At 40.6% G+C, this 14,308-nt stretch overlaps 1 protein-coding gene across 2 annotated transcripts in view; it reads left to right on the forward strand.

The window, feature by feature from the left end:
- Positions 1 to 1,799: 1,799 nt before the first annotated feature.
- The window catches only part of TBC1D23 (TBC1 domain family member 23), a 69,175-nt gene continuing 56,666 nt past the window's right edge, over positions 1,800 to 14,308 (forward strand). The window contains exon 1 of one of the 2 annotated variants that reach the window (XM_036242731.1): positions 1,800 to 2,006. In XM_036242731.1, the coding sequence (XP_036098624.1) occupies positions 1,954 to 2,006 (53 nt within the window). In that variant the 5' untranslated portion in view covers positions 1,800 to 1,953. The remainder of the gene's footprint in view (positions 2,007 to 14,308) is intronic. The other variant, XM_036242732.1, reaches the window with a different exon arrangement.

The raw sequence follows: 14,308 nt of genomic DNA on the forward strand, positions 1-14,308 counted from the left end.
AGAACTTTCTGCTGATAACAACTCTGTCCACACTAAGAAACTTGGCTAACACTAGCATGGGTTCTAGCAACAGAAGGCTGTGTCTCTAGGATGACCCCAGCCCCTCAATGAACCCCAGCTCCCCATTAAAATGCCTGACTGAGAAAGCTCAACACTGCCAGTAGAATTTACTGTTTGTTCTAGCCAATATCATCTAATGATAGGCTCCTGACCCCTCTTTCTTGGAGTATTTACTGAAAAGGGCTTATAATTGTGAATATATCTCTTATAACTTAAGAATTGTTCTTCCCAAAGGCCTGAGAGCCATTTCTTTGAAATGTAATCATCAGGATAGATAGGGCCTCTGCCTCCCAGTCTCTGTGGGAGGATAGAATCCTAACTTCAAATATTGCCAGCTAGCAGACACAGCTTGCCTAGTCACAATTACACTGACCAACTCTTTGTAACTTTTCACTTCTTTGACTAAAGAGTCCCCACTCTCCCCTTCCCTCATTCTTTCTTAAAAACCCCTAGTCATCTCTGCACAAATCGGAATAGAGCTCATCTCTTTCCCCTATTGTCAGTAGTTTCTGAATGAAATGTCTTTACTGCTTTAAGTAATGTCTGGTGGTGTTTGTCTTTGAGAACTGTCATTCTGATACATCATTCCCCTGCATTGTTTAAAAGCATACATATATCTATTCATAAACAATATATTGTCTTGTACATTTTAAAAATGTTTTTACTGAGTTTTTAGAGAGAGAGATAGAAACATCAGTGTGAGAGAGATACAATGATTGGCTGCCTCCTGCACAACCCCTACTGGTGATGGAGCCACAACCCCAGCATGTGTCCTGACTGGGAATCTGGAAATCAAGCACAGACCTCTCAGTCCATGGGACAACACTCAATCCACTGAGCAACACTGGCTGGGCTGTCTTGTCTATTTTTAATGCCAAATATAAATGACATATTACCTATCCTTCTGCAATTCATTTAACGTTACTCATTTAGATTTACTCATATTGTTACACGTAGCTCTGCTTGGTTCCAGGGCTTGCATAAGCATTTCCCAAGGTCCATCCTCCAGAGCCTGTGCCCACCCCAGGCCTACCAATGGTCAAGGAGAGACCAAAAGCTTTTGGTGGTGATGCTGGTGTGGAACATCTTGGATATGGAGGAGGCCAAGGAGTCCGTCTGTGTGGAGTGAAGGGGAAGGAGGGTGGGATGAGAAGAAACATGGGCAGCTTTCCCTGCTTGGAGTTCCAAGATTTAAGAATCCTAAATTTGGACTTGACCTTCCAGGCTGTTAGGAAAATATATTTATAAAGATGGGAGACTAGAACATATTTCCTTTACTGTTTAGCTTTTTTTACAAAACAACTTTTAAATATTCAGACATAAAGTATGTGGCCTCCATTTGTTCTTTTGACCGCACCCCACAAATAGGGGTGGGCTTGTCATTTCTTTATAACCCACTCTTTCCTTAAATCCAGCTTTTATAGAAGGAAATTACCGAACTTGGCTACTCTCCTACTTCCACTTTCCCAGTGGCATTCTCACCTCCCTTCCTCCCTGGTTAGGACTCTCAGCTCTGACTTTAAGTACCACGCCAAGAAGGAATGAAGACGCTAAGCGGACGCCAAGGAGCGACGCTCACAAGGGCTTCCAACTGGGACACCCAGCCTCACCAGGCTCCGCCCACTCCGCCTGGCCCGGGGCCCCCGAGGCATCCTGGGACGTGTAGTTTTTGGAGAAGCAGCCCCCCCCCCCCCCAAGACTTCTACCCCAAAGCTGCCTTTGGCCCTCAGGACGTCGTGACGTTGCGTTCCTCCCGTCCCTTGCCTCCTCCCTTTCTTTCCCTCTCCAGAAACTCAGTCCCAGGCTTCCGAGGCCCTTTTACGACGTTAGAGCTCAGAGTCGGTCTCGGCGCCGGGTCCACTTTTCGGCAAAGTGACGTGGACGTCAACAGCAATGGCGGAAGGAGAAGAGGTCCTGCCACTGCCACAGTCTAGCGACGGCCGCTGGTAAGTGAAAGCTCGGGGCTGATTCTCACTGTCCTCCATTCTCTCTTCTCACCACCCTGCCTGTCTGTGAGGCACCAGCAGGCGCCGGCACGGAATGCGAAGACCCGTCCTCTCCCCGGTCCAGCGCCCTGCCCCGCCCCCTCTGCCTGCCGAGCTGCCTTATCCAGCCTAATGCCCGGGGGGCTGAGGCCGGATCGAAGGGAGAGCGGTGTCTGCAGTCCAGGTGCTGGGCCTCAGTTCGGTCCTCCCGCTTCGTCCACCAGTTTCTAAAATGTGCCGGAGGGGTGGCGTCAGGGCTGCGTTTGGCCAGAGTGCCTGGCTGGGGGAGTTCGAGTGGGAGGCTTAGGAAGGAAGTTCCGCGGGTGCAGGGCCGAGGCACTAGAAAACCATTGGAAGAAAAGACCCCTCAAATGACCGTCGCTACTTTTGCCTGCGGGTTCAGAGGTTAAGAGACACACCCAGGGAGGATTCCTCCTACATAACTGAGAGAGTATTTTTTTCCCTTAGTTTTTATTTCTCGTTTCGAGTTCCAGCAGTTTCCACCGTTCATCTCTTTCACACAAGTCATCTTTTCCCTTCCAACCACTTTACTCGCGGCTCGATCTTCACAGCTTTGGATGCGATGTGGGACATGCTCTTACTGCTCCCAAGCGTTTGCATGTGTACCTGCTTTATATTCGGGTTTGTGGGCAGGATCTCCAGTGATCAGTGATTTTTTTGCTAGACTTTAGTTACCCAGTGTTGTTAATCTTTGGGAAAGGCGCCGACTGTTGAAATAGTTGATCTTCAGAATACATTTTTAGGGACACCATTTAAAAAAATGGAAACTTGAGAGGCTTGTCGAACTTTTCCAATTGATCTGAATGTATTGACCATATTTAGATAATATTAGATTTCCAGTTCATCGTGTTATATGCGTACAGCTTACTGGTATTATGTATAAAAATAATACAGGACATTTGTACACATGGACTTTAATCCCTGAGAAAAAATTGAAATTGTTGAACGGGATAGATAGCACAGTACTTGAGAAATTCAGTTCTCAGCGACATCAAGCATTACCTTAGTGCAAGTACTCTCCACTGTGTAGGAGAAAAATTTATGATGACCTAGATGTAGTTTTCTTTCCTCAATTTGCTTTTATTTGGGTTGGGGAGCTCTGACCGTTACGCTCAGTAACAAGGTAAAATTGATCTAGTTCTTTGGTCATGTGAATAAAAGTGTTGTGAGAGATCAGGGGTACAGAAACCACTTCCACTTGGAGTCATTGGGGAAAGCTTTATGGAAGCAGAGGTGTTTGAATAGGGCCTTAAAGAATGAGTAGGGTCCAGCGGGTGTGGCTCAGTGGTTGAGCATGGGCCCATGCACCAAGAGGTCCCTGGTTTGTTTCCTGGTCAGGACATATGCCCAGGTTTTGGGCCAGATCCCCAGTGGGGAGCATGCAGGAGGCGGCCAATCGATGTTGTCTCTCTAATCCACGTTTCTATCTCTCTCTCTCCCTCTCACTCTCTCTCTAAAATCAACAAAGAAAAAGAAAAAGGAATGAATAGGATTACTTTTCTATGATGGCCACAGCCATCAGGGGCCTTAAAAGGCTCAGTTAAATGATTTACAGAAAATATGTAGCAGACTTATAAAACCTCTTAAGACCTAAGTTCCTTTCCACTCAGAAATCTCAAACCATCCATTTTGTGTGTAGAGGTTGTTCAACTAAATAAAGGAATAAATGTCTATCAAAATGAAAATAAAATAAAAAAAATGAATAGGACTTAGATCTGTGCCGTCCAGTGCAAATATACTGTAAGCCACATATGTAATTAAATTTTTTCTAATAGACATATTAAAAACAAAAAACCCAGGTGAAATTAATTTTAATTTTCTATTTTGTTTAATCAAATGTATCCAAATAATTATTTTAACATGTAATCATTATTACAAAAAACAATTAGATAGTGTTATATCTTTCTGTACCAAGTCTTCAAAATCCATTGTATCTTACATTGACCCTCTATCTCAGTTAGGTCTAGCTACATTTTAAGTGTTAAATAGCCACCCATGGCTAGTGATTAACATTCGATAATGCATTTAGATTAACCGCTGGAAACGGCCTTTGCATGGAGCATGAGCAAGGACATAGGCAAGAAAACTGACTTGTTTGGCAAATAATGACTAGAACTTCATGAAGTTTGCTGTTTTGGAAGATGAATTGTTGTATCATAAACTGGCTCTTAGCAGCTGAATGAAGGCCAGGAGGGAAATGTTTCTAGACTTAAGGTATCTTCGAGGAGTTTTTGGTTAGGAGGATTGATTGTGAGCATGTGTCTGGTTCACAGGGGCAAGGAACATGGAGTGAATGGTTGGTTGCATTTGTTCTTTTCTAGCGTTGCTGTATCTTTCATGTAGTTTTCTATTTTTGCTCTTTTTATTGTCATTAATGTAGGAACCCTGAGGTGTTCTGTGATTTCTGCTCTCCCTCCATTCTCTTCTAATCTTTCTCTTTTTTCTCTACTGACTCCACTCACCAGTCCCCTAGAAGTGAGTCTGAGTAGAGTCAGAAGAGACTTTTGGATTTGGAGCTAAGGGTTCAGTAAAGCCTCTGCTTTTAGAGTGCTTGGTGATGGGTTGTCATAGAATGGGGAGATTTTACCCTTTTTTAAAAAAAATGCTGTCTTTTTTTTTTTTTTTTTTTTTTTATCCTCACTCGAGGACATTTTTGCATTTATCTTCAGATAGAGCAGGAGGGAGTCAGAGAGAGAGAGAGAGACACATGGATGTGAGAAAGACACATCGACCGGCTGCCATCCACACGACCCCATCCGGGGCTGGGGACAAACTGCAACCAAGGTATGTGCCCTTAGTGGGAACTGAACCCGGGACTCTGTCTTCGGGCTCCAACCGGCCAGGGCTGCTGTCACATTTTTATTGTAACCTTTTCAAATGGAAATTTTTCTGAAATGTGTTATACATCTCATTGCCTAACCTAAACTCATCTTAATTAGTTAGGGTCATCTGGTTTACAAATGTAAATATGTAAGAATGAAACTAGATCCCTGTCCTCAAGGAATTTGTGGTCCTAGTTAGAGGAATCACATTTAAGAAAATCAATTACTGTTACATTTCTGTAATAATAGTGAGAACTTTAGGGCTGGAAGGGTAGATTGTTGCTATGTTTAATGGTCCCATACAGCAGTCCTATTTTGAGAATGCTTTTTGTTAGTTATTCCCTATTTTCTTTCTTTGTTGTTAGTGGTATATCCCAGTTTGTTCCTCATTGTGAAACTAGGTAGCTACATTTGTTAAAATTCTGTATACCTTTGTAAAAAAGGCTCAGGATAGGGCCTGAACTTCTTAAAAGTATGAGATATCACTTATTTACTGGTTTTCAGATCATTGCTTCTCAAAATTTAAATGTGCATTGGGTTTACCTGGGGATCTTGTTAAAATGAAGATTCTGATTTAATAGATTTGCTTGGGTCCTGAGATTCTTTATTTCTGGCTGACTAGCACCTGGGTGACAGCAGTTTGCTGGTTCATGGACCACATTCTACTTAACAAGGTTCTAGATAATGTTTCAGAATGAGTTCATCAGAGGAATTTATCTCTCTTTATAATATATGGTTTACTATTGTGTATCACCTAATGTATTATACTAGAATTTATCAGATTACATGGTTTATCATTGCTCTTTAGACAGTGAACTCTTTCTCAAGGGCAGTGGCTGATAGCAGGTGGCTCAGTAAATGTTTATTGTCTGAATGTATGCATGAATGAATACATACTTTTGTAAAATCACATGCACATACCAAGCTGTCATTTCACAAAAACAGTGTTTTTGTGAGCTATGTAGTTGCTGGTATATTGCTCACTTTTTATGGACAAAGCATTCATTCATACTTCATTCAGCCAACATTAAGTACTGGTTATATTCAAGCTGCTAAGTATTGTTTAGAAAAAAAATTGAAACAGATTTAAAGCCTGAATTATGTTGTTCTGCCTTGCTTGGGCACTGCAATTTTTTCATTGTTTTAGCTCTTGGAATAATACGTGAATATCTTTTGAAGATATCTAAATACTGGTGTTTTTGGAAATTACATTCTCTAGCAGAATAGAATAGGATTATACAGTTTAAAAATGGAGCAGTGTTTGAGGTGACTTTAGTTATTGAAAATTACAGATGGAAAACAAATTAGTTCCTTATGTTAGGCTCATAAGAGCCAGTTGTTTCTTGTGGAACTGTAAGAGCAGTAAGTTAAAAGTCAATGAAAAGAAAGGTATTTCCTGAAATTTAATGTGTATTTGTTTTAAAGCTCTAACCTTTTGACCTGAGCTGAGAAAATAATGAGTAATGAATCATTTGTTTTAAATCTTCTTTCTTTTTTTTGTGAAGGTTAAAGGTTTTTTTCCTTATCCTTAAGCTGACATAGCATTTCATAGATAGGTGGGAATGCTTTTCTTACAAGCAGTTATGTAAAAGTGATGGCTGTCGTGGTATTTAATAATTTCAGCATGAAGATATAAGAAAATACTATATATTTGTATAGAACTTTATCCTTTATATAATGCTTATTTATACCATCTCATTTGGCTCCTGTTACAATTTTGTGAGAAAGGGAAGTTATGAATTACTGTTGTTGCCTTGTTAGAGATGAGAGGACAGGCTTAGGGTGATAAACCCTTCATGATTGATGTGGTGGGATGTGATACAGAGCATTATATACTATAGCTTTATACCTCTTCAGTTTTCATATGCCATATATCCCTTGCCAAATATCACTTAAAGAGATTGGATATTTTACCAGAAGATATTTTGGTTACATATAACATTTAGATAATATATGTGTCTAGTGTATGTTAATATTTAACTAAATGTATTTATATAATACATATTAAGTATATGTAAATATATAACATTATATAATTTATTCTATATGTATATCATATACAAAAATGGAATTAGCCCTGGCCGGTTTGGCTCAGCGGTTAGAGCGTCCGCCTGCGGTCCGGAGAGACCCGGGTTCGGTTCCCACTAGGGGCATGTACCTTGGTTGCAGTTTGTCCCCGGCCCTGGTTGGTCATGCGGGTGGCAGCCACTCGATGTGTCCCTTTCACATCGATGTTTCCCTCTCTCTCTCTTCCTCTCTCTCCCTCCCACTCTGTCTGTACAAAGGATGGAAAAATGTCCTCGGGTGAGGATAAAAAAAAAAAAAAAAAATAGTCATATAAAAAAAAAATGATTCAAACAAAAATGGAATTAGAATTTATTTTGATTTACTTATTTATATACTGCAAACACAACAGTAAAATTTAATGAGAACATATAAGCATACATAGTGTTAATAACTTTATCATTTCGGTAATTTTTCTGTTGTTTTTACTCAGTGATGATGGAGAATTAAGGGGCTTTTAAAATAATTTCCTGATGGTTATTTCCCCATGGTTGTTTTGAAGTATAAAAGTGACACATAGACGGATGTATTTATCTCATATAGGTGTATGGTTGAATACCAGAAATTTCTGAGCTTTATATTATAGATTCCATTTAGATTTAGTCACTGAAATGAAACTAAATGAGATCCTCTTTTACCAAATAAATTATCACTGATTGGAATTCAGGTAAACAAATCTACTTTGCCAATTTATGATCTCCAATGATAAAGTATCCTTGGAAAGAACTGTCCAAATGTTGCGTAGTGCTGTCACCTTATTTGCAATAGTCATTCCTTAATTTTCCAAAATGATGGTTTCAAGAAAAGGAATGTTGCTGATGTTTCTTTTCTCATTACATTTTGGATAAAGTGGACATTTGTAATAGAAAATGTGCTGTTTTGTGTTGATGTATGCTGTTTTCATTCTATTCTTAGGCAAAGGATACTACCTGTTTTCAATTTCCATATAAACTACTGTTTTGGTGGTGGTGGCGGGGCGCCTTGATGCATTACTTTTTGCATGAAAAGTGGTAGAAAGTCAACTCGTGTATAGAAAAGAACAGTGTGTTAGGAACTTTATTTTGAGGAAGCATGAAAGAGGAAAGGATTTAGAGCAATCTCTAAAGTTAACTTCTCCTTGGTAGAGAATATATTCATCTATTTTGTAAGTAAAGTCTTACAGCAAATGCATTGCAACATTACACATTCAGTAAACTTCCAAGCTTTTTTTTTTCTTCGCAGAGGAAGGGGCACCATTGGTGCAATTTGATCTACAGGGACTATGGATCAAAAATAAGTCTATGAAGATTTAAAGCATCTGTTCTATTTGTAGTTAATTTTAGTAGTTTACAGAACAACATTCTGTGATCTCTATTTCCTTTGCCAGTTGCAGGGCTGAAATACTATAGTTATGTTTGTTTGACTTGTCAAGAACAAGAGAACTAGGTTTAGCACCTTTACTTGGCATGGCATCCTGGTTAAACACAAACTCTGGAAAGGATTACGTTATTTGAAAAGGGACTTTACCAGAGCTGCTTTAGTGGATCTAATCTTGATACAGAGTTCCACTAATTTTTTAAAAGCTAGTGAATAGGATTTTTTTTTCCTTTGGCATTCAAATATGCAACTTGTTGAAATGTTATAAGAAGTATGTCTGATTCTGACAACAATCCAAATAACTTCAAGATTTTACAATGATCAAATTGTGTTCTCACATGGTCATGGTCATTTCTGAATATGCCATCATACTGTTGTTAGGAAGTTTTGATAGTTTGAGATTGGTATTTAAAAATAAGTCGTACAGCCCAGCCCGTGTGGCTTAGTGGATTGAGTATTCTCCCATGGACCGAAAGGTCCCAGTTAGATTCCCAGTCAGGGCACATGCCCAGGCTGTGGGCTTGATCTGGGGATCAAGTAGGGGGTGTGCAGGAGGCAGCTAATCAATGTTTGTCCCTCACATCAATGTTTCTATCTCTCTGTCCCTCTCTTTTCTCTCTAAAACGTTAATAAAAAAACAAATGAATAAAATAAAATTTAAAAAAGTAAGTTGCACAGTACGTACATACACGTCATTGAACTTCATTCATATATACTGTGCAAGTTAATATAACAAAGTAGTCCTATTTCTATTTCTACCAAATATCACACAGAATAGTTAGGAATGAATTAGTTTTCATATGGTAGTCATTTGTAACCAGTGTGCTAACAATAGTAGCAAAATAAGTTCATACAAAGCTTTGTTGTTGGTGTTTCATGACCTGGGCATTAAGAAATAACCAGAAATATGATGGCACAAAGTAAGTCATGAAACCACAACTCAACATGTGCAACTTGCCACTGTAACTCACTTTTACACAATTTGCTGTGTTTACAACTAAAGTAGCTGATCATTTTCGAGTTTTAAATAATTGATCAGAACTTTGTGCCTGGGTATAATATGTACAGGGGACAATCTGGTTAGACATGGTTAATCTGTGCTTATAGTGGTTTATGTATTCTAAATAAATATGAATGGACTACACCTCATAAGGAGCTGCTCCCACCTCTGTTCAGTGGGTTTTAGATAATAGGACTTGGGCTAAAACCTTAGAATAGTCAGCTAGAATGTAAAATACATGAGAGCATGGACTTTTTGTTCACTGCTAGATCTCTAGTGCCTTATGCAGTGGCTAGTATGTAGTAGGTGCTCAGTACATATTTATTGAAAGTTTGAAGGAAAGTGCTTTTGTCAGGGAAGCAAAGAATTCAGAGCATAGGTTTGAGAGAGGTACAGGAGAATTACTGGAAACTAAGGGGTATTTTAAGGAAAGAGGCTAATTTTGCAGAGTATGTAAGGAGGATGAGGACTGAGAAAGATGACTAATGACTTCTTGGAGCTGTTTTAGTTGAACAATGGTGAGTTTCAGTTCATAGGGAGAGAGTAATGGAGATGAGTGGAGAACACTGTTTTTAGGGAGTTGAACTGTAAAGGGAAAGAGAAAGATGACTTCTTGAAAAGAATTGGGTGACGTACAGGAGCTTTTGAATAAGCACAAGTGGAACTATTTGAGGAAGAGAGAATAATAATCACAGGCTATACTGTTCATATATATATATTTAACATTTATTATTGAATGTATTACAGATGTTCCTCATTTTTCCCTCATTGACCCCCTCCTCCCCACTCCTACCCCCCTCCTGCCTTTTCCCATACTGTTGTCTGTGTCCATTGGTTATGCATGTAAGTTCTTTGGTTTATTTCTTCCCACCCCGCAACCCCCTTCCCTTTGAGGTTTGTCAGTCTGGCAACCAATTTGTACTTCTTAATCTCTTCACCTTTTTCACCCATTCCCCCAACCCCCCTCCCATCTAGCAACCAACAGAATGTTCTCTGTATCTACGAGAATGTTTCTGTTCTGCCTGTTCATTTTGTTTGTAGATTCAATTGTCGATAGATATGTATTCATTGCCATTTTGTTTGTTCATATATATTATCTTTTTCTTCAAAAAGACCCTTCAATATTTCATATAATAATGGTTTGGTGGTGACGAACTCCTTTAACTTTTTCTGTCTGGGAAACTCTTTATACAGCCATCGATTCTAAATGACAGCTTTGCAGGATAGAGTCATCTTGGCTGTAGGTTCTTGCTTTTCATCACTCTGAATATTTCTTGCCACTCTCTTCTGGCCTGCAAAGTTTCTTTTGAGAAATCAGCTGACAGTCTTATGGGAACTCCCTTGTAGGTAACTAACTGGTTTTCTCTTGCTGCTTTTAAGATTCTCTCTTTGTCTTGAACCTTTTGCATTTTGATGATGATGTGTCTTGGTGTGGGCCTCTTGGGGGTTCATCTTGTTTTGGACTGTCTGTGCTTCCTGGGCTTGTATGTCTGTTTCCTTCACCAAGTTAGGGAAGTTTTCTGCCATTATTGTTTCAAATAGGTTTCACTTTCTTGTTCTCTCTGTTCTCCTTCTGGCACCCCCAAGATGGGAATGTTGGCACGCTTGAAGTTGTCCCAGAGGCTCCTTACATTATCCTCATTTTTTGGAATTCTTTTTTCTTTCTGCTGTTCTGATTGGGCGTTTTTTGCTTCCTTATATTCCAAGTCAATGGTTTGCTTCTTGGCTTTACCTACTCTACTATTGAATCTGTGTAAATTATTCTTTATTTCAGTTAGTGCCTCCTTCATTTCTGACTGGTTTTTTTGTGCTCTTGAGGCCCTCACTAAGTTCACTGAGCATCCTTATAAGCAAGCAGTATTTTGAACTCAGCATCTGTTACGTTGCTTATCTCCATTTCCCTTAGTTCTTTTCCTGGGGTTTTATTCTGTTCTTTCATTTGGGACCTGTTTCTTTGTCTCCTCATTTTGGCTGCCTCCCTGTGTTTGTTTTTATATATTACTTAATGATGAGTTATGGGGCTATCTGAGACCAGATGCTGCTTGTTTGAAAGAATTTAGTAAAACTGGCCTGGCCGGTTTGGCTCAGCAGTTGAGAGCATCAGCCTGTGGTCCAGAGAGACCTGGGTTCGGTTCCCGCTGGGGGCATGTGCCTCGGTTGCAGTTTGTCCCCAGCCCTGGTTGGTTGTGCGGGTGGCAGCCCCTCGGTGTGTCGTCTCTTTTGTGTCGGTGTTTCTCTCTGTCTCTCTCTCTCTCTCCCACCCTCCCTCCCATTCTATCTGAATAAAAAGTGGAAAAATGTCCTCGGGTGAGGATAAAAAAAAAGAATTTAGGAAAACCTGAAGCAGAATCCAAGACAGGCCAATCCTATGGTTAAGCAAGAGCTTGGGTCGTCCTGAAAGTTGGATGGGGCGGGGCCTCAGGGAATCACCAGGGCGGGGCAACCAGTGTGAACCAAGTTGCTGGAGTCCCAGATATGGTGGCTGTCTGCCACCCCAGGGAAGGGCTCACCAAAGGAACAAAGACCTCTGACAGCACGTCTGTCATGGAGAAAGCCCCCTCTCCAGCCCTCGCTCCAGTGCCAAATATCTCAGTTCTTCCCTGTATGTCTCTGGTGCCCCTCGAGCTGCCTCCCGTCCGAGCTTAGAGGGAGAGAGTCCGGTAAGTCCGTGCGCCGGCCCTTTAAGGAGCTGCCTAGGGCTCCAGTCGCGTCAGCTTCCCTGATCCTCAGTTCCTGCTGGTTTTTCCAGCCAGAAGTTGTGGGGACTTCTCTTCCTGGCACTGGAACCCTGAGCGGGGTGCTTGGTATGGGCCGGGGAACCCTCAGTCCTTAAGGAGGACCTTTCCAGCTGAGGTGTCCTCCTGATTTTTATCTGCCACACATGGGTGTGGGACCTGCCTCTCTCCCTCCGCCCTCCTACCAGTCTGGACGCAGCTGCTTCTTTAATTCCGTAGTTGTAGGACTTCCATTCAGCTTGATTTCAGGAGGTTTTGAATGATGGTTGTTCTGTAGTTTAGTTGTAACTTTGAAATAGTTGTGGGAGGACGCGATACCGCGGTTACCTACGCCGCCATCTTGACCGGAAGTGTTCTTTATATTTTTGAAAGCTAGAAATACTTTCAGTGAAGATTTCAGAGTCTGTTTTGTCTCTTGGCTCTGTTTAATACTGCTAGCAGACACAGAGGTTTGAACAATATCCTGTGCGGTAGGAATAACGTGTTTAAGATGTTTACATAACAACGTTTGAGCTTCTGTTGATTTCCTTAATAATTCAGCTTTTGTATTTTTTTTAAAAATCAAACAGTAAATATCTTCGAACCTGACACTTTAAGACACAAAATGAATTTTTAAAAATTCGGTGATAGGCTCTGGCCGGTTTGGCTCAGCGGTTAGAGCGTCGGCCTGCAGTCCAGAGAGACCCTGGTTCTGTTTCTGCTAAGGGCACAATGTACCTCGGTTGCAGTTTGTCCCCGGCCCTGGTTGGGTTGTGCAGGTGGCAACCACTTGATGTGTCCCTTTCACATCGATGTTTCTCTCTCTCTCCCACTCTATCTGAACAAAAAATGGAAAAATGTCCTCAGGTGGGGATAAAAAAAAAATGGTGATTGGGTTTTCTTTACAGTTTCTCTGTACTCTGCATTTAAGTTTAGGTGATTACATGTATTCTAGGTCCTAAGTGGTCTTTGTGAACTCTTATAATCTTTCAATTTTTTTTTTTGTTGTTTGTTTTTACAATTACAGAAAATGATTGGATTTAAAATTTTCTGAAAACTGGTAAAGTTGACTTAGCTTACTTGATAGCCTAAGAGGCTTCAGGAATTAAAAAACTTTTTTCCTAATCCAGAAAACATCCTATTTCAAGTGTTTTAGAAATTTATCTCAATATTCTTAGGTGTGAGTGCTATTCTGAAGTTGAAGAGGCTATGGGAAGTCATACAGAGACCATCTAATAAATTTCTGGGGATTATTGCTAATTGCTTAATTGTAGGGCTGTTTTTGTTGTTGTTGTTCAGACAGAGTGGGAGGGAGAGAGAAGAAGAGAGAGATAGAGAAACATCGATGTGAAAGGGACACATTGAGCGGCTGCCACCCGCACAACCAACCAGGGCCAGGGACAAACTGCAACCAAGACACGTGCCCCTAGTGGAAACTGAACCCTGGGTCTCTCTGGACCGCAGGCTGACGCTCTAACCACTGAGAAAACCCTGCCAGGGCTGTAGGGCTGTTTTATTATTTAAAAAAAAAACTCACACAGTGGCCAGTGTGGCTCAGTGGTTGAGTATCGACCTACACACCAAGAGGTTGCTGGTTCGATTCCCAGTCAGGGCACATGCCTAGGTTCTGGGCCAAATCCCCATTGGGGGGCATGCAGGAGGCAGCCAGTCGATGTTCTCTCTCATCAGTGTTTCTATCTCTCTCTCCCTCTCCCTTCCTCTCTCTCTAAAACCAATAAAGAAAAAAACTTAAAAATAACTTGCTATCTTTAAAAAAATATGTCTTGAGTACTAATTTTGTCTTTAAAGATTTATTCTTGACTAAATGAAGTGTCTTAGAATCCCTATACTCATGTTTTCTCTTGTCCTATAATTTTAGTATTTTCTACAATTTATTGTTGTTTTATATGTCTCTCAGGATTTGTGTCACATATACCCAGAAATGGTTCATATGAACAGTAACTCACAGTTTGACACTGTTCTCCTTTGGAAAACAGTGAAGGCTTCCATGTCTTTTCAGGAGACTGTCCTGAAAAAGAAAGTTGAAAACGACAGATTCAGGCAAGCTGTAGGCATTGAGATGGAATGGAAAGAGGACTTGGAGAGATATTTTTGTAAAACAAGATAATTTGTATTCTGTGTGAATCCTCTCCACCTCTTTTGATTAGCTGGTATCTGATACGATCCTCAATTTATAGATGAAGAAACTGAGTTTGTATCCCAGGTCATACAACTAGCTGTTAAGTGTGTGGAGTCTGATGTCACATTTTCTGATTTTGAATTTTA

This window comes from Molossus molossus, unplaced genomic scaffold (assembly GCF_014108415.1).
Source record: "Molossus molossus isolate mMolMol1 unplaced genomic scaffold, mMolMol1.p scaffold_m16_p_5, whole genome shotgun sequence".
In the NCBI taxonomy this organism is placed as follows: Eukaryota; Metazoa; Chordata; class Mammalia; order Chiroptera; family Molossidae; genus Molossus; species Molossus molossus.